This window comes from Pelophylax lessonae (assembly GCF_965119305.1).
Source record: "Pelophylax lessonae genome assembly, chromosome: 1".
In the NCBI taxonomy this organism is placed as follows: Eukaryota; Metazoa; Chordata; class Amphibia; order Anura; family Ranidae; genus Pelophylax; species Pelophylax lessonae.
Window position 1 is genome coordinate 278,328,761 of NC_138768.1, and position 22,884 is coordinate 278,351,644.

General features: G+C 42.7%; 1 protein-coding gene across 1 annotated transcript in view; it reads right to left on the reverse strand.

Annotated features, from left to right (window-relative positions):
• Window positions 1-9,635: 9,635 nt before the first annotated feature.
• The window catches only part of TMEM233 (transmembrane protein 233), a 65,625-nt gene continuing 52,376 nt past the window's right edge, over window positions 9,636-22,884 (reverse strand). The window contains exon 3 of the mRNA XM_082259060.1: window positions 9,636-10,772. Within this exon, the coding sequence (XP_082115186.1) occupies window positions 10,761-10,772 (12 nt within the window). The 3' untranslated portion in view covers window positions 9,636-10,760. The remainder of the gene's footprint in view (window positions 10,773-22,884) is intronic.

The window sequence follows — 22,884 nt, forward strand, 5'->3', positions numbered from 1 at the left end:
ACAGGAGATTTTGTGTTTTCCTGCTGTGAAGAATTTGTTGTTCTTAAGCTGTGAAGTGCCAAAGGGCCATCAGCAGCACTACCACAGCTGAAGGTTTCTTTTTGAGACAGGAAAAGTGTCAGAGCTACATTTTTCTTGAGGGATCATTATGACCTTCTTAAACATCATGTAATGTAACACAAGCCTTAAGTGAGACTTTAATGTTCTCAAGTGTGCAAGTGGGTCAGGTAGCTTCCAGCTACTACTGGTAGTGTCTCGCCTTATCTGGAACTTGAATCTGATGTGATTCAAAAACAATAACTTATACTTCATGTCGGAAGACCTTTTTAAAATTGTATTACTGTAGGACTGAAGCTTTTTTGGTTAATCGCCTAAAAATGCAAGTCAGTTTGAATAGATGATAAATTAAACTAGCATTTGTATTTGTGGGACCGCCATTGCTTCTGGACCAAGAATACTGCAGAAAATAAATGAGTCATTTTTTGATTTATTTGTGATCAATTTTTTGGGGTTTAGACAGGTATGGATTCTGAAATCAGGAAAGTCTACCTGCAAGGAAAAAAAATTTAAATGAGCTTCAGAATAAAATATAAGTGGCCACAGATTGCCATATCATATGGTTCACTACCAAGAATGCCCTGGAGCCATACATATGAAAATTCTCACCTGGAGCCCCTCAAATATACACTGCTCAATTAAATGAAAGGAACACTTTGAAAACACATCAGATCTCAATGGGGAAAAATGTCATGCTGGATATCTATACTGATATGGACTGGGTAATGTGTTAGAGCGTAAGAATACCACATCATTTAATGGAAATTAAAATTATCAACCTACAGAGGGCTGAATTCAAAGACACCCCAAAAATAAAAGTGAAAAAATTATGCAGTAGGCTAGTCCATTTTGCTGAAATTTCATTGCAGCAACTCAAAATGGTAGTGAGTAGTTTGTATGGCCCCCACATACTTGTATGCAGGCCTTAAAATGTTACGGCATGCTCCTAATGAGACGACAGACAGTGTCCTGGGGTATTTTCTCCCAGATCTGGACCGGGGCAATACTGACCTCCTAAACAGACTGAGGTGCAACCTGGCGGCGTTGGATGGACCGAAAACATAATGTCCTAGAGGTATTCTATTGGATTTAGGTCAGGTGAGCGTGGGGGCCATTCAATGGTATCATTCCTTCATTCTTCAGGAAGTGGCTGCATACTCTCACCACATAAGGCTGGACATTGTCGTGCACTAGGAGGAACCCCGGGCCCACTGCACCAGTGTAGGGTTTGACAATGGGTCCAAGAATTTCATCTTGATTCCTAATGGCAGTCAGGGTGCCATTATCTAGCCTGTAGAGGTCTGTACGTCCTTCCAAGGATATGCCTCCTCAGACCATCACTGGCCCACCACCAAACCAGTTGTGCTGAACAATGTTACAGGCAGCATAATGTTCTCTGCAGCTTCTCCAGACCCTTTCACATCTGTCACATGTGCTCAGGGTGAACCTGCTCTCATCTGTGAAAAGCACAGGGCGCCAGTGGAGGATCTGCCGATTGTGGTGTTCAATGGCAAATGCCAATCAAGCTCCATGGTGCCGGACAGTGAGCACAGGGCCCACTAGAGGATGTTGGGACCTCAGGCCACCCTCATGAAGTCTGTTTCCGATTGTTTGATCAGAGACATTTACACCAGTGGCCTTTCTGAAGGTAATTTTGTACGGCTCTGGCTGTGCGCATTTTGTACCTCCTTGCACAAAGGAGCAGATACCGGTCCTCCTGATGGGTTAAGGACCTTCTATGGCCCTGTCCAGCTCTCCTGGAGTAACTGCCTGTCTCCTGGAATATCCTCCATGGTCTTGAGACTGCGCTGGGAGACACAGCAAACCTTCTTGCTAACCAAATGCAAAACTAGTGAAAAACATTCAGAAAAAATGAGTAGGTAGGAAAAATTTAAGTGACATCTACCTATAAAACAATTCCTGTTTTGGAGGTTGTCTCATTGTTGCCCACCTAATGCACCTATTTTAATTTCATTAACACCAAAGCAGCTGAAACTGATTAACAACCCCCTCTGCTACTTAACTGACCAGATCAATATCCCAGGAGTTTATTTGACTTCATGCTGTACTTTGATTAAAACGTGATCCCTTCATTTTTTTTAGCAATTTGCATATTCAAATTCTGACTTGAACAAAGTCAAAGCACAAGCGATGCCCCAACCTACAGAGAAACACAAAGCAGGATGCAGATGAGGGATTCAATAAAAATATGATTTTACACCTTCTATGTCTGCTTTCCTCATTTTACTACACATAATTATGGTTAAACCATGATCTAAATCCATTAATTGAATAAATATTCAAATCAATAGGAAATTGTATATCTATGACTAAATATGATATGTACCTATTTTCCTTATGTTGTGCAATATCAGCGACCTATTGATTGTTTTATATCTAACTGTCTGAGAACTGTCTTTTCTATTGCATAAAATCTATTCCCTTGTAACGTTTATTTTTAGTCTGCAATAATACACCTGCAAAGACACCTGAAGGCATTTTCATGTGTCTGCATTTAGTTAGTTAATTACTGTGATTTCCATTTTGAGTAAAAAGGAAAATAGAGTATAGAACATCATTTTAGCACACTAATAATTTTAACATGCCAATTGAAAGAAATGTAAAAAAGGCATTATTTATTAAAATTGTTTCCAAATGCAAATCTTGCCTGTGATAACTGCAATTTACTTAAAATCAGCATAAAAACCTTTTTTCATTTAAATGTCAAATATAAAAATGGTAAACCACTAAGAATAGGGGAAATAATATAAAGGCATCATAATTTACTCTGAGTCCACTTGTATGGTGCAATGGGATTTACCATCAGTATTCTTTTCTCTAAAATAGGATTGTAGGCAGGCAGCAGCTAAATATATACCATATTTATATTACATAAAATATATCTATTATAATACTATATTTGAAATGTTTTATTTGCTCAATATTTAATCTGTTTATTCAGTCTAGTGATTCACACAGCTCTGTCCCACCAGATTAGAGTCAAATTTGTGTGATGTCACCATTCAAAATTATAGATATGCAGCTTCCTGGATCACCTCCCTACCTACATTGGACTGTGCTCTCTCCTTTAAAGAAAGCTAACAGAAATAGTTTTTATTTCATTCCCCAGTGCCTGAAAAATTTTAGGCTAAAGGCACATTAAAAAGAAATAGAACCTTTCAGACAACCACCTGTATATCCAATATTGCTGTTTTGTTTTTCAGGTAAACTCTTCACTTGTTTAAGGAACATAAATAGCCAAAGCGCAGGAGTAAGGCTGGGTTCCAACTGATGCAAATTTGATGTGGGTTTCCCTGAATATAATTCTCATAACATGAGAGTGTGACCGGCTCTCAATGGAGTCCGTTCACACAGCTCCGGGGCGGCCATGGTCTGCATTGGAAAAGGGTCCTGTGCGTTTTTGGCTCATTTTTAGGTGCGAATTAAGGGAAAAATTCAGGCCTGATATGCACCTGAATCGGTGAATAGGGATGCACCGAACCCCTGGCTGTGAGACACGGCCGCATCAGTGTGAACCCAGCCTTAGTGAATCCATCATATCATTTCTTAAAAACAATAATAGCTCACTTACATTAAAGCAGGAGAAGTGCTGCTGGATCGTGGAGGGAACCCAATGTCAATGGGGTGAAAGCCAGAGTCTGCAGAGTGGCAGCAGCTGTCCAAGACCCGGGAGCCGGACAGCCCAGAAGATGTAAACAGCGGCGGCACCAACGGCCAGCCTTGGCGACCATGGCAAGTATGGGAACGTGATGAGGGCGTATACAACCTCCTTCTTCAAGTATACCTAATGTGAAATGCCTCTGCAATGCATACGCCCCCATCACAACACTTGCGTGATTCTTGATGAATCCCAGCTTTGTTGCCTTCCTTGGTGACCCCAATGGCCGTGACCTGTGTTTCATTTTAACCACCCATTTTTCTGTGTTGGAGGAGACTGACAGGCAACAGTGGAAACTTTGTTTCTTCTTTCCTTCTTTTTTTCACCAATGTCTCACAAATGGGTCCCGATTTATATTTAGGCACCTCTGAAGAAGAGAACTAAAATCTTATCTCAAAACGCTTCAGGGGTCTATCGTTTGGCTATTTTGGGTTTCCCATTTGGATTTTCACCATTGTGAGATGTTCCATTGGTTAATGTATAGCCGCCGTCTATGAATTGCTACTTCCTTTTAAAATTATTTCGTATAAATACAATTTTTTCATTGTAACAGTTTTTTTAAGCCTATGCCTACATAGTCCCACTCCAAGAGGGTTCTTAAATGTACTTAACCGTGTCACAGGGTAGTGGAATCTCCTCTATGGTTGGTGGACTATATCACATTAATTGATGAGACTTGATCTTTACTCACCCTTTATGGGATTGATTCCACATGGAAGAACAAGTGTTAAAGATAGACTTTATTATTTATTATTTTCTTTATTTTGTTCACATTTAAATTGACTTTTCAATCTATTGTTACATAGCAACATTCTTTGTGTATGTATCTGATTACTTGATTGTAGGGGGATTTATATTTCCCTTTGTACTTCACTTGATTTCTCACGTGTTTTGATTTTCTTATTTTCTATTTTTTTTTGGGTAATTATTTGTTATTAGCGCTGCTTTTTTGTTTACATTTTGATTGACTGGAATCACAGTTTTATAGCAGCCGCTTGTTTGAATAATTTTTATTGGTTTTCTGCTCAGACCAACTAGGCGATTTGAGCAGAACCCCCCCCCCCCCTTTGCCCACAGCCTTTTGGGACATGGCACAGGTCCCAGAAGGCTGTGCGCCAATTGCACTTGCGCAGTGGGAGGGTGGCTGTGAAGCTGCAAAGAGTTTCAGCCGGCATCCTACACTAAAGATGCCAGCATCTGGGACCTGAAGATCAGCTTGGGTCAGTTGCTTAATTTCTCAGTAAATGGCACTCTGATTTTAGGGGGTCATGGTACAGATTTATGTAATTTGTTCTAGCATTAGATATAAAAAAACCTACCATGATTAAATTGTAATTTTTTTTTTTGTTCAGGTTTGCTCACAGTTTCCCTTTAAAGCCCAACTCTGGGAACAGTGAACTTACCCAGGTTAATGCAGTTATACATTCCTTTTCCACAAAAGAAACCCAAAGAAACGTCTCTGCCTTGTGGCCATTCACAAAAACAAAGCATGGGGTAGTGCATTTTGTAAATTGCCAGAAGGAAAAGGAGGTAGAGACATGACCATAGCATTTTAGTCTATGAGACCTACAGCGCTTACAATAAATTGGGCCAGAAGTACAACTGGAGCTATACCAATCCCAGCTTGTAAACAAACCTTTTCCAGATATAGAATACTGTTAGCATCATGGGGGATTGCTTTTGTGGCAATGGAAGTATATCTACCTTAATCTAGGTTATATTATTTTATTTGTACGATTATTATTACATGTAATAATAATATGCCAGATCTGCAACAATTAAATGACAGCCCCCCCCCTCCCCCAGCGCCATTTACAGGGTTTCTTGGCAAGCAGCAATTGCAGATCTGGGTCTGGAGAGTCCCTTCTGGGTAGCCAATAATATTATCTTACAACGACACATTAGATTTTACTATTATATAACACTGTTCAACTAGCATGAGAAATTAGAACCCATTAGTTATTTTGTGATAATCAGGGAGCTCAGTGTCTAGTTTTGAATTCCGAATATTTTACTTTACTTTTGTGCTACAGGCATAGAAAAGCAATAAGCATTGAACCTTGTTAAAAATAAAAAACAAATAATTAAGTTATAATTCTTAGAACACAGCTAGACCTTTGAGATATAATGAAAAAGAAACAGTTTTGCAAAGCTGTAACTACCTTTGTACATTTTAGCCATAATGTACTGTGATGTTTGAACCATAAGACCCCGTTCAGACAGGGGCGACACGACTTGGTGGGGCGACCTGTGAAGTCGCGGTGCATATAATTGAAGTCAATGCAGGTCGCCCCAAAGTAGTACAGGACCCTTTTTCTAAGTCGGAGCGACTTGTGTCGCTCCTATTAGAACGGGTCCTGTACTATTCAATGGCGAGCGACCCACCGTGACTTGTCAGGCGACCAAGTTGCCTGACAAGTCGCGCTATTGTGAATGGGGTCTTAAAGGAAACCTGTAATGAGAAAAAAAATATGGAGCCTGCTATTGCTGAACGCACTTGTTGAAAATGCTAGCCTCCTGGTTGTCATGATTATCCTCATGCTTCCATACTCTAAAAGCCATTTAGCCATGAACTCAAAAGCCAATGCAGACTGGAACTTATGACATTTCTTTGACTTTCATATTATACAGACTTGTTCAGGGGTCAGTGACACAGAAAGTATTTAAAGCGGACCTCCACCCCAAAAGACAATATGAGTGTACACAGAAATATAGAAAAGTGACAGCAGAAAAAAAAGACAGAGTAGTCCATCGAGTCTGCCTTTTTTTTTGTTTAATTTTTCGTTAACTTTTTTGTCTATGTTTATCCCAAGAATGTTTGAAGCCATTTACTGTTTACTGTCTCTCTACCTCTGCTGAAAGTTTATTCCAAGAATCAACTACCCTTTCAGTAAAATAATACTTTCTAAAATTAGTTTTGAACTTTCCTCCAGTTAATTTGAGGTCACGTCCCCATGTTCTTGATTTTGGTTTCATAATGAAAAGCCTGACCTCCTAAACCTTATTCACTCTCTTGATGTATTTAAAGGTGTCAATCATGTCTCCCCTTTCCCTTCTTTCCTCCAAACTGTAAATTTAAAGTTCCTGAAGTTGCTCTCAATATGTTTTATCGCCTAGACCTTTCACAATTTTGTTACCCGTCTCTGGACAATATCTTTCTGTAAGTGAGGTCTCCAGAACTGGACACATTATTCTAAATGAGGTCTCATTAAAGATCTATCTAGAGGAATCAGAAACTCTTTCCTCCTGCTGGTTAACCCTCTAGTGCACAGGTGTCAAACACAAGGCCCGTGGGCTGAATGCGGCCACAAAACCACCTTGTCTCTGCCTCCCCTGGTCTCAGCATTCAGCAGACTCTGTAAGCTGACTCCAGCCCTCCTCTGGTCCTTGCACTTTCTTCTTCCCATATCCACCCGCATCTTCTCCCTGGATGTAGCACAAGGTAAGGGGGTGCATTGTGATGTAGGGAAGGGTGGGTGACTCTTGACCTATGATGGTGGGGGGCTCTTGACATGTCATGTAAGGGTGTATGGGGGCGTAGGGTGCTCTGGACATCTAATCTTACAGATATAAACGGCCCTTTGAGGGCTACCATAATGCTGATGCGGCCCCCGATGAAATTGAGTTTGAAACCCCTGCTCTATTGATATAAAGATCTATATAGGGGAATGGGGACTTCCTTTCTCCTGCTGGTAATCCCTCTAGTGATATAAAGATCTATATAGGGGAATGGGGACCTCCTTCCTCCTTCTGGTGACCCCTCTAGTGATGCATCCTAGAATTCTATTCACTTTTCCCACTGCCTGGTCACACTGTTTTCTCATTTTGCAAAAATCTGAAATAAGCACCCCCAAATGTTTTTTCTCTGTAGTGCTGGGCAACAGTGTATCCCCAATGTTGTACTCTCTCCAGGGATTATTTTTCCATAGGTGCATTATTTTACATTTAGAAACATTGAGCTGCAGTTTTTACAGCTTTGACCAATCTTTCAGCAAAGCCAAACCATGTTCCATGTTATAGAGACTTCTATGGATATCAACCCTATCCCACACCTTTTTATCATCAGCAAAAAGACATACCTTGCCCAACAAATCTTTAGTTTGATCACTTACATATAGTTAAGTAGTACAGGACCTAGTACAGAGCCTTGTGGAGAGTCCCACTGTCAAAATACAACATCTCAGAGGGGCAGATTCCCTCATACACCTTGTCACTGGCTGAACAAAAAAAAAAAGACTCATCTATGGCCATCAAAAGACTGGTCAAGGCTCCTCATAGGGCCTACATGATGCTAAAAGTAAAACCTTCAGGCAGATACATAAAATGGAAATCAACGAAGCTCTGTAATTATTATTACATCATTAACCACTTACCGCATAATAACGTATGGGTACGTCGGTAAACTTTGCGGTAGTGTACCGGGATGATGCCTCTAGCTAGAGGCATCATCCCGGTACCGTGGTTTAGAGCTGACGGTTGGCATTCCGTCAGTAGTGACCGATGTGGCTCGGGAGCCGCTCGATCGTTACCCGGGGGGGGCGGGAGAGGACGTCCCCCCCCTCCCTCCGCCTTCTGTGGCTTTTACCGGGGCTCCCGTCCCACCAGGAGCCCCGAGCACCCAGCCGGCACGTCCGCCGGCTGGATGGAGTCCCGATCAAAGCCGGAAATGGCTTCGATCGGGTCTCCGATGACGTAACCCGGAGGCGGCGTCCATGACGTCACTTCCGGGTTACTGTGCTGCAAAAGGCGGCAGATTTGAAAAACGGCTGTATGCAAAAATGCTGTTTTCGGCGTTTTGCATACAGGGAAGTGTAGTGGAGGGGTCTAGGGTCTTTTAGACCCTCGATCCCTCCATAAAGTGTACCTGTCACTGCATATTGGTGTCACAAGGGATGTTTACATTGCTTGTGACATCAATAAAAGTGATCAGATTTTTTTTTTTTTTAAAAACTGTAATAAAGTTAAAAAAATAAATAAAATAAATAGGAAAAAAAAAAAAATTTAGCTGCCCCCATCACCGTTAGTTCGTGCACAAAAAAAAAACGTAAACGGAAGTCGAGCCGCAACTGAAATCACTGTTCAAACGACACATGTGAGGTATCGCCGCGATCGCCAGAGTGTGAGCAATAAAAAAAAAAGAGCTACATTCTATGTCTAAACTGGTAACCGTTAAATAAATTTAAAGCGTCGCCTATTGAGATCTTTAATGACCGTAGTTTGTCGCCATCCCACGGGGGGGCGCAATTTTAAACCGTAACATGTTGGATATCTATTTACTCGGCGTGACATCATCTTTCACAATATACAAAAAAATGGGCTAACTTTACTGTATAGTATTTTTTAAATGCAGTGAAATGTGATTTTTCAAAATGTTTCCAAAAAAATGGCGTTTTAAAGACCGCTGCGCAAATACCGCGTGACAAAAAATATTGCAATGACCGACATTTTATTCTCCACAGTCTTTGTTAAAAAAATATATATAATGTTTGGGGGTTCTAAGTAGTTTTTTAGGAAAAAATACTGATTTTTACTTGTGAACAAAAAGTGTCCGAAATAGGGCTGGGGCTTAAGTGGTTAAAGGTATTTTTTTTAAATTTAAGCAGTGAAAATAGATGAATTTTATTTGATATCAACTGTTTGTGGTCCCTGTACAGTAGAACTCAGAAAAGGGAAGGGAGGAGCAGCACAATGTGGATAGAGCAGAGTCCAGAGAGACAGCCTCATATGTCTGATGCTCCTCCTGTCACCAGTCACAGAGTGGTTATGGGGAAGAGACCTGTACTTTTTATTGGAACTGCAGCAAAGAGAAATCTTGTCCTCTCCCTTGCCAGACAGTGTGAATCTCAGATTTGGATGAATAGATATGCAAATCTTTTGGCCAGGAAAACAGCTCTCATGAATGTATTTCACCATTGCAATTAGTTGTTTGCCTGAAAGTCAGTTTTAAATGTTCACTTCTCCTTGAATAGTTTGGAACTTAAAAATGGTTCTGGATGAAGCCATGGTAAATCCTGCGTTTATATAAACATAAATCTCAGTGTACATTGAAGATCTTTTATATCTTTGGAAAATATACTTTATACAAAGGGCTATCAATAATATGGACATGTCAGTCCCTGCTTGCTCTTAAATAATACATAGTTCAAGTGTCACAGCCAAAATATAGAATAAACATTTAATTTACTCAAGTACAAAGTTAAGAAAATCTACAAACCAACATTTATAAATATAGCATAGTTATCAAAATGAATATAATCTTCAGGTCAACACATATACACACAAAATGTGCCATCGTGACATATCCCATTTCATGTACATTTTTTTAGTTCATGTTTTATTGTTATGATTATTTTGATTCATGTTAGCAGGAAAAGGTTGTATTTTCTATGGGGGTTGATTCAATTGGTGATTAATAATGATAAGGAAGAATAGTGGTATGAAAAATATTATTTTGATATGGTGTAGTTGACTGTGCTATTCTAGACAAATGTCACAGGTAAACATGAAATGTTTTCATATTACAAAAATTAAGAGTATTCCATTTGTTTGGATTTGATGAGAGCACCAGTCTAGGTTTTACGAAGCCAGGCAGTAGGCATACCACTTATAAATATTTTATAGTGCAGGAAGTCTAGAGAACACTTCACAAGGTTGGCCATGGGTCATTGTGAGTGTCATATTTCCATTGCAGGAAATCAAAAGGTATGTTTGTATAACTTGGATTGCTTAGTACTTATGTGTTCCGAACTTCCCTGGCTATGCCAATATAGGGAAAAATAAACAAAATAAATAAAAAAAAAAATTCTCGATGTGAAAAATCTCAATGGTTTTTATGTCTAAAGCCACGTATGTATATATACAGAATATATGCGTGCACACACTTATAGATGTATACAAATCATCTGCTTCCATTGTGGCTGCTTTGAAGGTGAAGACTCTCAAATGCAAGACCTTGCCTCTTCCCATGTGCAGATCTGAATAGCCTAATGCATGACTAATGCAAGCATGATCTCTTGTTTGGCCTTCAGACTGTTTCCTGAAAAAAACAATTAAAAATAAATCATTAAGAGACATTTACAGCATGAATATATTAACTAAGGTCACAACATTTACAAAATTGATACTGTTAGATGTTTTCATCATTATACAATTACAACACTGCAAGGTAAATGGCTTTAATTTTCTTTTTAAAACTAAAAATGCCCCTGCATCAGTGATCAATGGGAATAATAAATGTCCCTACATCAGTAGTCAGTAGAAGTCAAAAATGTCCTTGTATTGGCAGTCAATAGTAGTAGTCAGTAGGAATAGTAAATGTCCCCGCATTGAGGGTTATTAGAAGCAATATAGAGTATGTCTCTGTGTCAATGATCAACAGGAGTAATAAATGTCTCTGCATCAGTCATCAGTAGGAGTAATAAATGTCTCTGCAAGGATGATCAGTGAGAGTAAAAAATGCATCCAAAGAAGTAAAAATACCCCTGCATCAGTGAACAGTGAGAATAATAATGGCCCCTGCGTCAGTGGGAGTGATATATGTCCCTATATTAGTGGTCAGAATGGTACCCCTGTGAATGCTAAAATACTCTCTTGTTGTTACTGTACATCACCATGGTCTCTTGTGCATTTAAGAGGAGTATGCAGAGCCCTTGCACTCTCTACCTCACTCCCAGTAACAGTATGGAGCCCCGCCTCGCGCCTAGCGCTGACTTCATGTGAGCATTTCACTTAACTCTTCCTCTTTTGTACCTGTGTACAGGCTGGAGACCTCTGCAATGTTGATTGGCTGCAGTTGCTATGGGAGATGGACCTGCCCATGAAAATATTGCCGCCAACAACTCCTCCTACAAGAAGCTGTCTCACCCGTCACATGTACACCCTCGCAACAGGCTGCTAGAGAAATCTTTGTTACCCTTGGTCAGTGGCATAGCGTGGGGGGTGCAGAGGGGGCCGGACGCACCGGGCGCAGCATCTGGGGGAGCGCATCCACAGTGTCACTCTTTCTGTCTGACTCTGACATACACAGTTCACACACTGTCTGCGGCTGCCTCCATCTTTAGGCTGGGAGATATCCAGCGCGGCCGCCCTATGGCTGAAAATGGCGGGGCGGGGCTGGACTGTGCCTCACCTGTCCATTGATGTAGGGTGGGGGGGCGTTGCAAGCCAAGCCCTGCCTATGCCGCCTCTCCTCACTGCTCAGTCAGTTTAGCAGCGAGTGAGTCAGCAGCCTGGCGCTGTCAGAGTGGGTTTTTTTTTTAATCACCTGATTAGAGCCAGAGGCTCTAATAGGCTTCAAAAAAGGGTGGACCCGGGGCACAAAGCAGTGCGCCCCGAGCTCACCCATTGTGTGACAATAGCGAATGAAAATTCGCTATTGTGACACGGATCCTTCTCCTGGCCAATCAGGAAGCGGGTCCGAGACCCGCTTTCTGATTGGCCGAAAGGCAAACGCATGCCATTGGCCGAGGAAGAGGCGGGAGGACTCGAGGAGATGCGGGGAACTGAGGAGAAGTCGCCACTGCAGGTAAGTCTCTCTGCATTGAAGGGGACACACTGGTCTCTCTGCATTGAAAGGGGGCACGCTGGTCTCTCTGCATTGGAAGGGGGCATGCTGGTCTCTCTTCATTGAAAGGGGGCGCGCTGGTCATTCTGTATTGAAAGGGGGCGCGCTGGTCATTCTGCATTGAAAGGGGCACGCTGATCATTCTGCATTGAAAGGGGGCGCGCTGGTCACTCTGCACTGAAAGGGGGCACGTTGGTCTCTATGCATTGAAAGGGGGCACGCTGGTCTCTCTGCATTGAAAGGGGGCACGCTGGTCTCTCTGCATTGAAAGGGGGTACGCTGGTCATTCTGCATTGAAAGGGGGCACACTGGTCACTCTGCATTTAAAGGGGGCATACTGGTCACTCTGCATTGAAAGGGGCATGCTGGTCATTCTGCATTGAAAGGGGACACGCTGGTCACTCTGCATTGAAAGGGGGCACGCTGGTCTCTCTGCATTGAAAGGGGGCACGCTGTTCTCTCTGCATTGAATGGGGGCACGCTGGTCATTCAAACTTGTATTTAGATGCATTTTACTTTAATTACATCAGTATTTTCATAACAAACAATACATGTGCTTAGGGGGTAAGGGTTTCTTTAACTAATCTAGTGGAAGAGACTCGAGTGCTAAAATCCCATGGGTTAGGGGGCGCAAATTACTTGCCTTGCCCCGGGTGCTGACAACCCACGCTATGCCACTGCCCTTGGTAACCACTGTTTCTTCACAATGCACTGGTACCATTGTCTTCATACTCTACCTTGCCTAGTGACTCGAGCTGTAGGCTACAGTATATGTGCCTGCTACTTGCATTATACCCCTTGAGTAAGTTCAGATCAGGCAAAGGAAAAGTTTTAAAGTTTTTACTGAGAAATAAATTAACATAACAGTTCAACATAAAATGCAGTCCTATCCTAACATCCCTAGTCCCTAGCTCTGACTAGGGATGTTAGAAAAAGACTGCAAACTCGGCATGTCTCTGGCGATCCAGGCTCCAGCAGTGGCAATGAGCAATTCTCACATACAGTATTTCTCTTTCTCTCGGTGTGAGCGTGAATCTCCTGTTGCTGTGCCCTTGTCCTATTTTATAGCACACAGGACCGCAGGGTCATACCCCCAAAAAAAAAAATCAACTGGGGAACATAGTTTACACTATTTTTCCTGGCTGGGCAGCATTAAACTCCACCTGCCTACACATCTCCCCCCTAAAACGCAAGCCGTCTAGGCTGCATAACACAATAAACATTTCACATATACAAGGCATGAGCAACAAGGTTCAGGGCATGATATGTAACAGTGCAATAATAAATGACAGGCACAACAGTATTCAACACAACTGTAACAGTGTAACACCCATGCAGTTCTTTAAACAATAAAATTCAGGGTCCAGTAGAAATATGGACCTTCCCATTATTGGGTGAGTGCCTTGGATGTGGCAAGCTACTGGGAAGCGACCATCCAGTTTAACTATCTCTACCTGGTCCATGAAGTCATGTCTTCCCATATTATAAAACCTGTACAGGCGGTGGAACTCTACCTCATTATACTCATTTTTCTGGCAGAAGCTCCACCGGTACGGGAGACCAGTAAATTCCAAGGTGAAGGGGAAGCTGGAAGCTCGCAGCAGAAAATCATTTTTTCTTCAGTAGACAACCCCTTGTGTGGAAACGCGTCGGAAGGAGCTGGTCGCGCTGTCATTTTGTCACGTTACCGTTCTGCAGGCGGCCGTGACGTTCTTCAGCTTGTTGCATCTTTTTAACTTGGATTGCTGTAAGTGTATTTGCCTTTATTAAATTTGGTTTTATAATGCACTATTAGTCTCTTTCTTTCTTTTGGGAATGCATCTTTGGGCCATTTCATCTTGAGCCGCACCAAGTGTTTTTTTGGATGCTGTGGGTGGATGTGATCTGGAGGATCCTCAAGGAGAGTGCTCCACTTCTTCAGTCCTGCTGACACGGGATCATCTACCTACTTTGCTTGAAGTTTTTACCTCCATCATCTCTGGTAAGAGTCCATCTTTATCACTGGGCGTTATTGTATTATCACATTGTCAAGTTAATTTGGAGGCTCTGTTTTGTCTAACACATGGTAAGAGGCCATTCACTATGTTGGAATTTGAACACAGTCACCATTTAAGTGTGGACTCACCACTGAACATATTACTTGCACATGTTTGATTATGGACTTTATTGATGAGCTATATTTTGTTTACACATTATTCTGAAGTCCTCCAATTTTGTGCACTATTTTTGCACCTACAAGATTTGACTGTTTTACACATCAATATTGTTGGTTTACTATTGAAGCGCATTATTATCCACTTTCACTTCTTCTACATATTTCTCTAGTGCTGCTTCTACTTACTGATTTGCTCACCTTTTTTTGACTTTTCATTCTGCAGAGGAAAGTTGAGCATAATTCTCTTGGACATCGGTCGATACTGGCTACTCAGGAAAGGCTGGGGGTGTCCAGACAGTCTTTTGTTGGAGATTCCAGGATAGGTGGAGTCGGTACTTCTTCCTGAAGGGACGTAGACTCCATGCTGCTGTAGCAGGATGGCAGCTCGAGAGCAGTGGGGGAGGCCACCCCAGAGAGATGGCTTTCAGGCACAGCTTGAAGATCTTTGTCTGAGGTTCGGCTGACGTAACATCTCTGGCAGCAGGGGTAGCCTTGGGCAAGCCATCAAGGCCAATCACAATGGTGGATTCCCACAATGGTGGACACTCTGGAAAAGCGACATGTTGCACATTGACAGCAAGCCTGAGGGATAAGTGTTGCCAGGCGCCTCTTGCAAGTTAGGCAGAGGACTTGGAATTCTTCCCCGGTGCTCAAACATCAGAGGGAAAATCCCTGGTATTGCAGAATGGAAGAATTGGTTTTCACGGACGCTGGTGGCTGGCCTTAGTGGCTGGTAGAAATGCACGCAGAGAATCTGAGCTTCTTTTATGAGTCTGGTTGCTATCCAAGCCCCTTATCAGGTGCTGGAACCTCATGCAGGAGCCAATCAGGAAGCAGAAATGTGTAGTTCACTGGGCAAGCCTGGGCAAGTTCTGCTGTACATAGCTAACTATTACCCAGTCAGAGGTGGTCTTCAGGTGTATGCAGTAGGTGTAGCCCCACGTTAGACGCCAAGCAAGGGTTACATGAGAGACCTACCACGGGGTGGGTTCTTCTGGGCTATGTTCGGCACTTTGAAAAGGGTCACTGCTTCACACATGGAGTACCCTAATTTAAACAGATGACTGAACTCTATTATACTCTCTTGTTGTTACTGTTCATTATTCACAATCACTTGTCCATTTAGAAGGGACAGGCAGAGCCCCTGCCCTCTCCGCCTGTCCAGCATATCACCACTACCTCACTCCCAGTATCTATATGGAGCCCTGCCGTGCACCTAGTGCCGACTCCATATGTGCACTTCACTTAACTCTTCCTCTTCTGTAGCTGTGTACAGGCTGGGGACTTGTGTTGTGCTGATCTGCTCCCGTAGCTATGGGAGATAGACCTGCTCATGGAGGGAGTGCCAACAACAACTCCTGCAAAAAGCTGTCCCACCTGTCATATGTACATGCTTACGACAGGCTGCTAGATTCACCTTTGTTACCCTTGGTAGCCACTGTATCTTCACACTTTGTTAACTATGGTACTGTTGTCTTCATACTCCACTGTGCCTAGGGACCCGAGCTGTAGGCTATATGTCCAAGTTACTTGCATTACACCCCTTGACTAACTTCAGACCAAGCAAAGTAAAAGTTTCAAAGCTTTTACTGAAGAATAAATTAACATAACAGTTCAACATTAAATGCAGTCTTTTCCTAACACCCCCTAGTCCCTCACGTCAGGCTTGCGACTGCCCCAGCATACCTGCATAGGAAAGAGTCCATTCTTGTTGAGTCCATGGATGGTATTGTCAGGGAGGACTATTCCCAGCAATCTCCCTTAATAGTGGATCTCCAACCTCCTGCATCGGCAATGAGCAATACTCATATATTTCTCTCTCTCTTGGTGTGATCCCCTAGTCCCCCTAATCCCCTAGGTCCGGGCCCTTGTCCACAGGACAAGAGGGTCAGACACCCCAAAAAATCTCCCCCAAAAAAAACTGGCAATATAGTTAACACCAGTTTACCCGGCGGGGGCAGTATTAAATTATTAAGTGGTTAATAGAAATGTTGCTCATGTTTCTGTAATCAGAGAAAACGGTGCTCCTGTGTCACTAGTCAATAGAAACAGTGTCTCTGTTTCACTGGATGATGGAAATGATGCCTCTGTAACACTGGCTCCCATATGTCAATGGGAAAAAAATGCCTCTTCATTGATGCTCAGTGGTTCTCGCATCCATGTCTAGCACCATATCCCATGGCGCACCTCTCAGTGATGGCCTGGCTGCAACTATACATCCACCAGCTGAAAGGAGAACACACCGCTGCCTGTAACCTGTTACATTGCTGGGTGCAGAAATGCTCTCTTTTTCATGGCCTGGCATGTTGCACGTCAGTTAATGCAATGAGAAAGCATTGCATGCCGGGCCTTCTCATTACAGATGTAAGAAATACAGCGTTATATAAAAAACAATCATGAAGGTGCTTCATAAACACTAAAGTGACAATGTGCTTATTAAGATATATAAAAACATACAAAATATATCTTAAAGGTGCATATAAAAAGTGTCCACAAAGTGCATTCAACAAATAAAGTGCAGTTGAAAAAGTGGAATCCAATCCAGGAAATTGCCAAGTGTGAGACTAAGGCCCCTTTCACACTTGTGCGACTTGTCATGCGATTTCGGACTGCAAAATCGCATGACAAGTCGTTCTCCATGATTTACAATGACCCCCATTCATATCTGTGCGACTTGAAGTCCCACGACTTCAAAGTAGTCCCTGCACTACTTTTGGCATGATTTTGATTCGTTTTGAGTAAAAGACATTATAAACCCAGTTAAACTCGCATCAAAATCGCGGCAAAAAGTTGCGTCAAAATCGCTGTAAAATCGCACGACTTTGAAGTCGCACAAGTGTGAAAGGAGCCTTATATAAAAAGTGCTTGCTAGATGTCTCAATAAAAGGCGTGCTCAAAACACCACCACCGACTAGCCACAAGATGGCCTCTCACCTCAATAAGATAGTAAGGAAGCAATGAATCCTCAATATAGGTGAATCGGGGTCGATGGATACCACTTGCTGGACTAATATTCTCTTGGGCTCAGTATGCAGGTAGGACATGAAAAAAATGCAATAGATCTAAGTACTCACTGCTACATAACCCTTTATTGAAAAATGTAAAAAAATCACTCACATACAGTGCGGGCAGTTTCAAATGAGCTGTGAGGAGCCTTGCTGTGTAGTCGCCGCTCGTCCGTCGGAGTCTCCGCCCCCTATACGCGTGGCATCATACGCTTGCGCGTCACGACTTTGTCAGTAGGGATCTGACGAAGTCGTGACACGCAAGCGTATGACGCCACGCGTATAGGGGGCGGAGACTCCGACGTTTGTTTTAATCATTAGCCAAGTTGCAAGGTATACAGCAAATCAGAAAATGCCCTTGTGTCTCCATTAATTGTAATTAAGCAGCTGATATACCTATTACAAAACTTGCCTGGTCTGGTAAAATAATCACAGTTACAGCAGAGAAAATACCAGACCTAACGATCTTTACTACAACAAATTATTCATATTCACTACTGTCACAGATTCTGACTGGAGTCATATAATGTTTTTATTTATGGCTCTGTTCCTGTTTAAGCATGCCGTGTAATCCAATGAGCCTGTATCTAGATGTGGAACATCTATTTTGAGTCCCCTAACTTTTACAGGACACAGTGAGAGTCGTGATGTCATATTAAAGTGGATCTTCACTCTCTGAATTATCTCTGGGTATTTTAATCTCTATGCCAGCATTAGTAAATAGATAGGAAAGTATATGATATTTACTAGTTATAAACTTTTTTACACTTCGTCTGTTACTTCCTTGCTTCCAGCCAGGCCTCCAGGAGTCTTCAGGAGGGGAGGAGGGATTTTCTTAGCTAAGCACATCCTCCTGCCTGTATGCCTAAGCTAAGGGCATATGGATTCCAGGAATAAATGCTACATGAAATGCTAGGGTGTACTTTCAAAGATATTGATCAGCAAACTAAAGCATGGAAAAATTGATAAATTGGTGAGTTTGCTTGAATATTAGAAAATTAATTAAGTAGTGTTTTTGGTTTGTGGTACTCAGATGCAGTGGTTCCATTTTAAGTATACAACAAATTAGAAAATGGGGAAAGTAACACGTTTTCTCTAATTACAGTTACAAACAAACTGTTAATTTCCTATTTCCGCAGGAACACTTGTTATCTGCAAACTTCTCAACTTACTATATGTAGTTTTAGTGCTGTTAATATATAATTTTCTTATATACTTGTAGGCCAGAGGTCAGCAAGCTTTGTTACCTAGTAGGCTACAATAAAATATACAACTGTAAAAAACATCAATATCAAAAAATGTTATATAGAATTCAACCATCTTCTTTTAATATTGATAGACGGTACAGTGAATGCTAATAGGAAGCGTATAATATAACCAGGGTTGCCAAAGACAAATGCTCCCTTCCAGCCCAGCCCTCTTAACTACATAGGTTTATGGGTATAAGGTTCACCCATAATTCCATGTTTTTCTCACGCAGTTAAGAGGGAGAAACTGCTGCTTCTGAAAAGGTACTTTTTTAATCAAGCAAAATAATATATTATTATGCTATGTGTTATAACATAATCATTTATTATTTATTTACTGTGAAATTACTGATTTGAAGTTATAACTTCAAACTTCAATAATTTGTCCATTAAGCCACCTGCTTGAGTAGTTTATGAAAATATAGTAAATTACCTTAAAAACAATATATAATAATTATTTGCATATTACTTACTTATGGTACTTAACCACTTGCCACCCAGGCCAATTCTGACACTTCTCTCCTACATGCAAAAATCATTATTTTTTTGCTAGATAATTACTCAGAACCCCAAAACATTATATATATACTAGACATTAAGCCCGTTAAATTAACGGGCGCTAGAACATATGTGGTCAAACATTTGTAAAAACAGACCTGTTCCAGTAAGGCGTACTTTGCTACTAAAGTCAGTTTGCTTATAAATGTCCCTTTAATAGCGTGTCTATGTTCTGCGATTTTTAAAGTAATGCACTTACAGTCACATATTTCATTCAGGCATGTTTTACATCTGCAGTCTTTCTATTTGCAAATGTCCCGTTCAAAACGTGTCTTTACTTTCCATTTTTTTGTAAGGTTTCGCAATCACACTCGCAGATTTTCTGTAGGCGTACTTTGCTACTAAAGTCAGTTTGCTTATAAATGTCCCTTTAATAGCGTGTCTATGTTTTGCGTTTTTTTTTTTTACAGTAATGCACTTACAGTGGTAGATTTCAATCAGGCCATGTCCCTTTAACAGCGTTTCTACAGTCGCAGATTTGCTTTGCTGAGTGTAACAGGTTTTTTCCTCTGTTTAAATGATCCTTTTCCTGACAGCAACAGCTTTTTTCCTTTAAAAATTAATCATGGCTTTATTCGCTTTTTTCACCACAATAATTACAGTCAAAGGGTTTGCCAAGTATAAGTTTCCTCATACAATGTCCTTTTAATATCTTTAAGTCTCTCCCTAATCAGCCCCCTTGTCCGACCTGTCATGCACTGTGCACTGCGTCCCTGTTGCTCTAGCCATCTAGCAATCCAATCTAGTGTCCCCATCGGAGTGCCGCCTTACATTAGTGTCCCCATCGGAGTGCTCCCTTACATCAGTGTCCCCATCGGAGTGCCTCCTTACATCAGTGTCCCCATCGGAGTGCCTCCTTACATCAGTGTCCCCATCGGAGTGCTCCCTTACATTAGTGCCCCCATCGGAGTGCCTCCTTACATCAGTGTCCCCATCAGAGTGCCTCCTTACATCGGTGTCCCCACTGGAGAGTGCTCCCTTACATCGGTGTCCCCACTGGAGAGTGCTCCCTTACATCAGTGTCCCCATCGGAGTGCTTCCTTACATCAGTGTCCCCATCGGAGTGCCTCCTTACATCAGTGTCCCCACTGGAGAGTGCTCCCTTACATCAGTGTCCCCATCGGAGTGCCTCCTTACATCAGTGTCCCCACTGGAGAGTGCTCCCTTACATCCGTGTCCCCATCGGAGTGCCTCCTTACATCAGTGTCCCCATCGGAGTGCCTCCTTACATCAGTGTCCCCACTGGAGAGTGCTCCCTTACATCAGTGTCCTATTCGGAGTGCCTCCTTACATCAGTGTCCCCATCGGGGTGCCTCCTTACATTAGTGTCCCCATCGGAGTGCTCCCTTACATCAGTATCCCCACTGGAGAGTGCACCCTTACATCAGTGTCCCCATCGGAGTGCTCCCTTACATCAGTGTCCCCATCGGAGTGCCTCCTTACATCAGTGTCCCCACTGGAGAGTTCTCCCTTACATCAGTGTCCCCATCGGACTGCCTCCTTACATCAGTGTCCCCACTGGAGAGTGCTCCCTTACATCAGTGTCCCCATCGGAGTGCTCCCTTACATCAGTGTCCCCATCAGAGTGCTCCCTTACATCAGTGTCCCCATCGGAGTGCTCCCTTACATCAGTGTCCCCATCGGAGTGCCTCCTTACATCAGTGTCCCCATCGGAGTGCCTCCTTACATCAGTGTCCCCACTGGAGAGTGCTCCCTTACATCAGTGTCCCCATCGAAGTGCTCCCTTACATCAGTGTCCCCATCGGAGTGTCTCCTTACATCAGTGTCCCCATCGGAGTGCCTCCTTACATTAGTGTCCCTTTATGTGTCCGGGTCAGAGTTCCCCTGTATGAGCCCCGGTTAAAGTGCCCCTGGTCAGAGTTCCCCTTTAATAATGCAGTCAGAGTCCCCCTTTAATAATGCGGTCGGAGTCCCCCTTAATAATGCAGTCGGAGTCCCCCTTAATAATGCTGTCAGAGTCCCCCTTAATAATGCCGTCAGAGTCCCCCTTAATAATGCGGTCAGAGTCCCCCTTTAATAATGCAGTCGGAGTCCCCCTTAATAATGCAGTCGGAGTCCCCCTTAATAATGCGGTCAGAGTCCCCCTTAATAATGCGGTTGGAGTCCCCCTTAATAATGCGGTCAGAGTCCCCCTTAATCATGCGGTCGGAGTCCCCCTTAATAATGCGGTCAGAGTCCCCCTTAAAGCGGAATTCCGGGTACAGAAACATTTTTTCAGTGAACATACCCCCGGGACAGTCAGGGCTAGTACATTCCACAATGGCTAGCCTCTGATCTGTCCCGGTTCGCACTTACCTGCAAGAAGAAATACTCACTTATAAAATTTCTTCCACAGGGTTGCCATTTCTGTTGTGGGCAGCTGAAGCCAGCGCGATCCTCTTCTGCGTCCTCTTCCACGTCTTCTTCTCCCAGAATGTGCCTTCACCGGCCCCTCTCGTCACTTCCGGCGCGGCGCCGCATTCCTACACAGCTTCTGGGCATGCCCAGAAGCTGTTTAGCAGGGAATGCGGCGTCGCACCGGAAGTGACGAGCGGGGCCGGTGCAGGCGCATTGATTCCTGGGAGCGATGACGTTCAGCTCCCAGGAATCATTGCAAGCCGGAAGAGACGGCGCGGGCCGAGGCCGCAGAGGGAGGAAGTGAGGAAAGGTGAGTATTTCTTTCTACAATTACAAGGTAAGTAAAAAAAAAAAACTAATCCTAACTATCCAATTCCTTTTCAGGTGCAGCAAAGCAAGCGGATGGGCACAAAATCGATTAGGTCGATTTTGTACCCGGAACTCCGCTTTAATAATGCGGTCGGAGTCCCCCTTAATAATGCGGTCGGAGTTCCCCTTAATAATGCCGTCAGAGTCCCCCTTAATAATGCCGTCAGAGTCCCCCTTAATAATGCCGTCAGAGTCCCCCTTTAATAATGTGGTCGGAGTCCCCCTTTAATAATACGGTCGGAGTCCCCCTTTAATAATGCTGTTGGAGTCCCCCCTTAATTTTGCCGTCAGAGTCCCCCTTTAATGTTTCCCATATATATATATATATATATATATATATATATATATATATATATATATATATATAATATACACAGTACAAAATGTCAGCTTCACAGAGTAATGAGACTCCTCCTACTCTCTCTCTCTCTCTACTTATCTGCTATGTAACCCCGATGGTGTACACAGAGCCTATGTGTGCTGCTGAGCAAATAACTTCTACTGTCTGATTGGTAGGTGGGAGTGGTTTATGCAAATTACCCACAGAACTGCAGAGCTGATCACATGCTGAAGTGCTATGCTGTATTTATTCTTTTCTAATATATATATATATAAATATATTGTGCAGCATGAAATGCAAAGTCTTTAATATATATGTGCTTTATGAAGTACATTGAATACAACATTTAAATGGCTTTTGTTATTCATGACAGAATTCATCTCCGTAATGTAAAGGCAGTTGTTATGGGGTGGCAGCAGTGACTACAGGCTATTCACTCAGATATGGCTGTGGGTTGTCATCCACAGTTTGGGAAGATCTGCCCTAACTGACTGAAGTAGGGTGGGGTGAAGTCTCTGCACTCCCAACAGCTGTCTGTAGGGCACATGCGCAG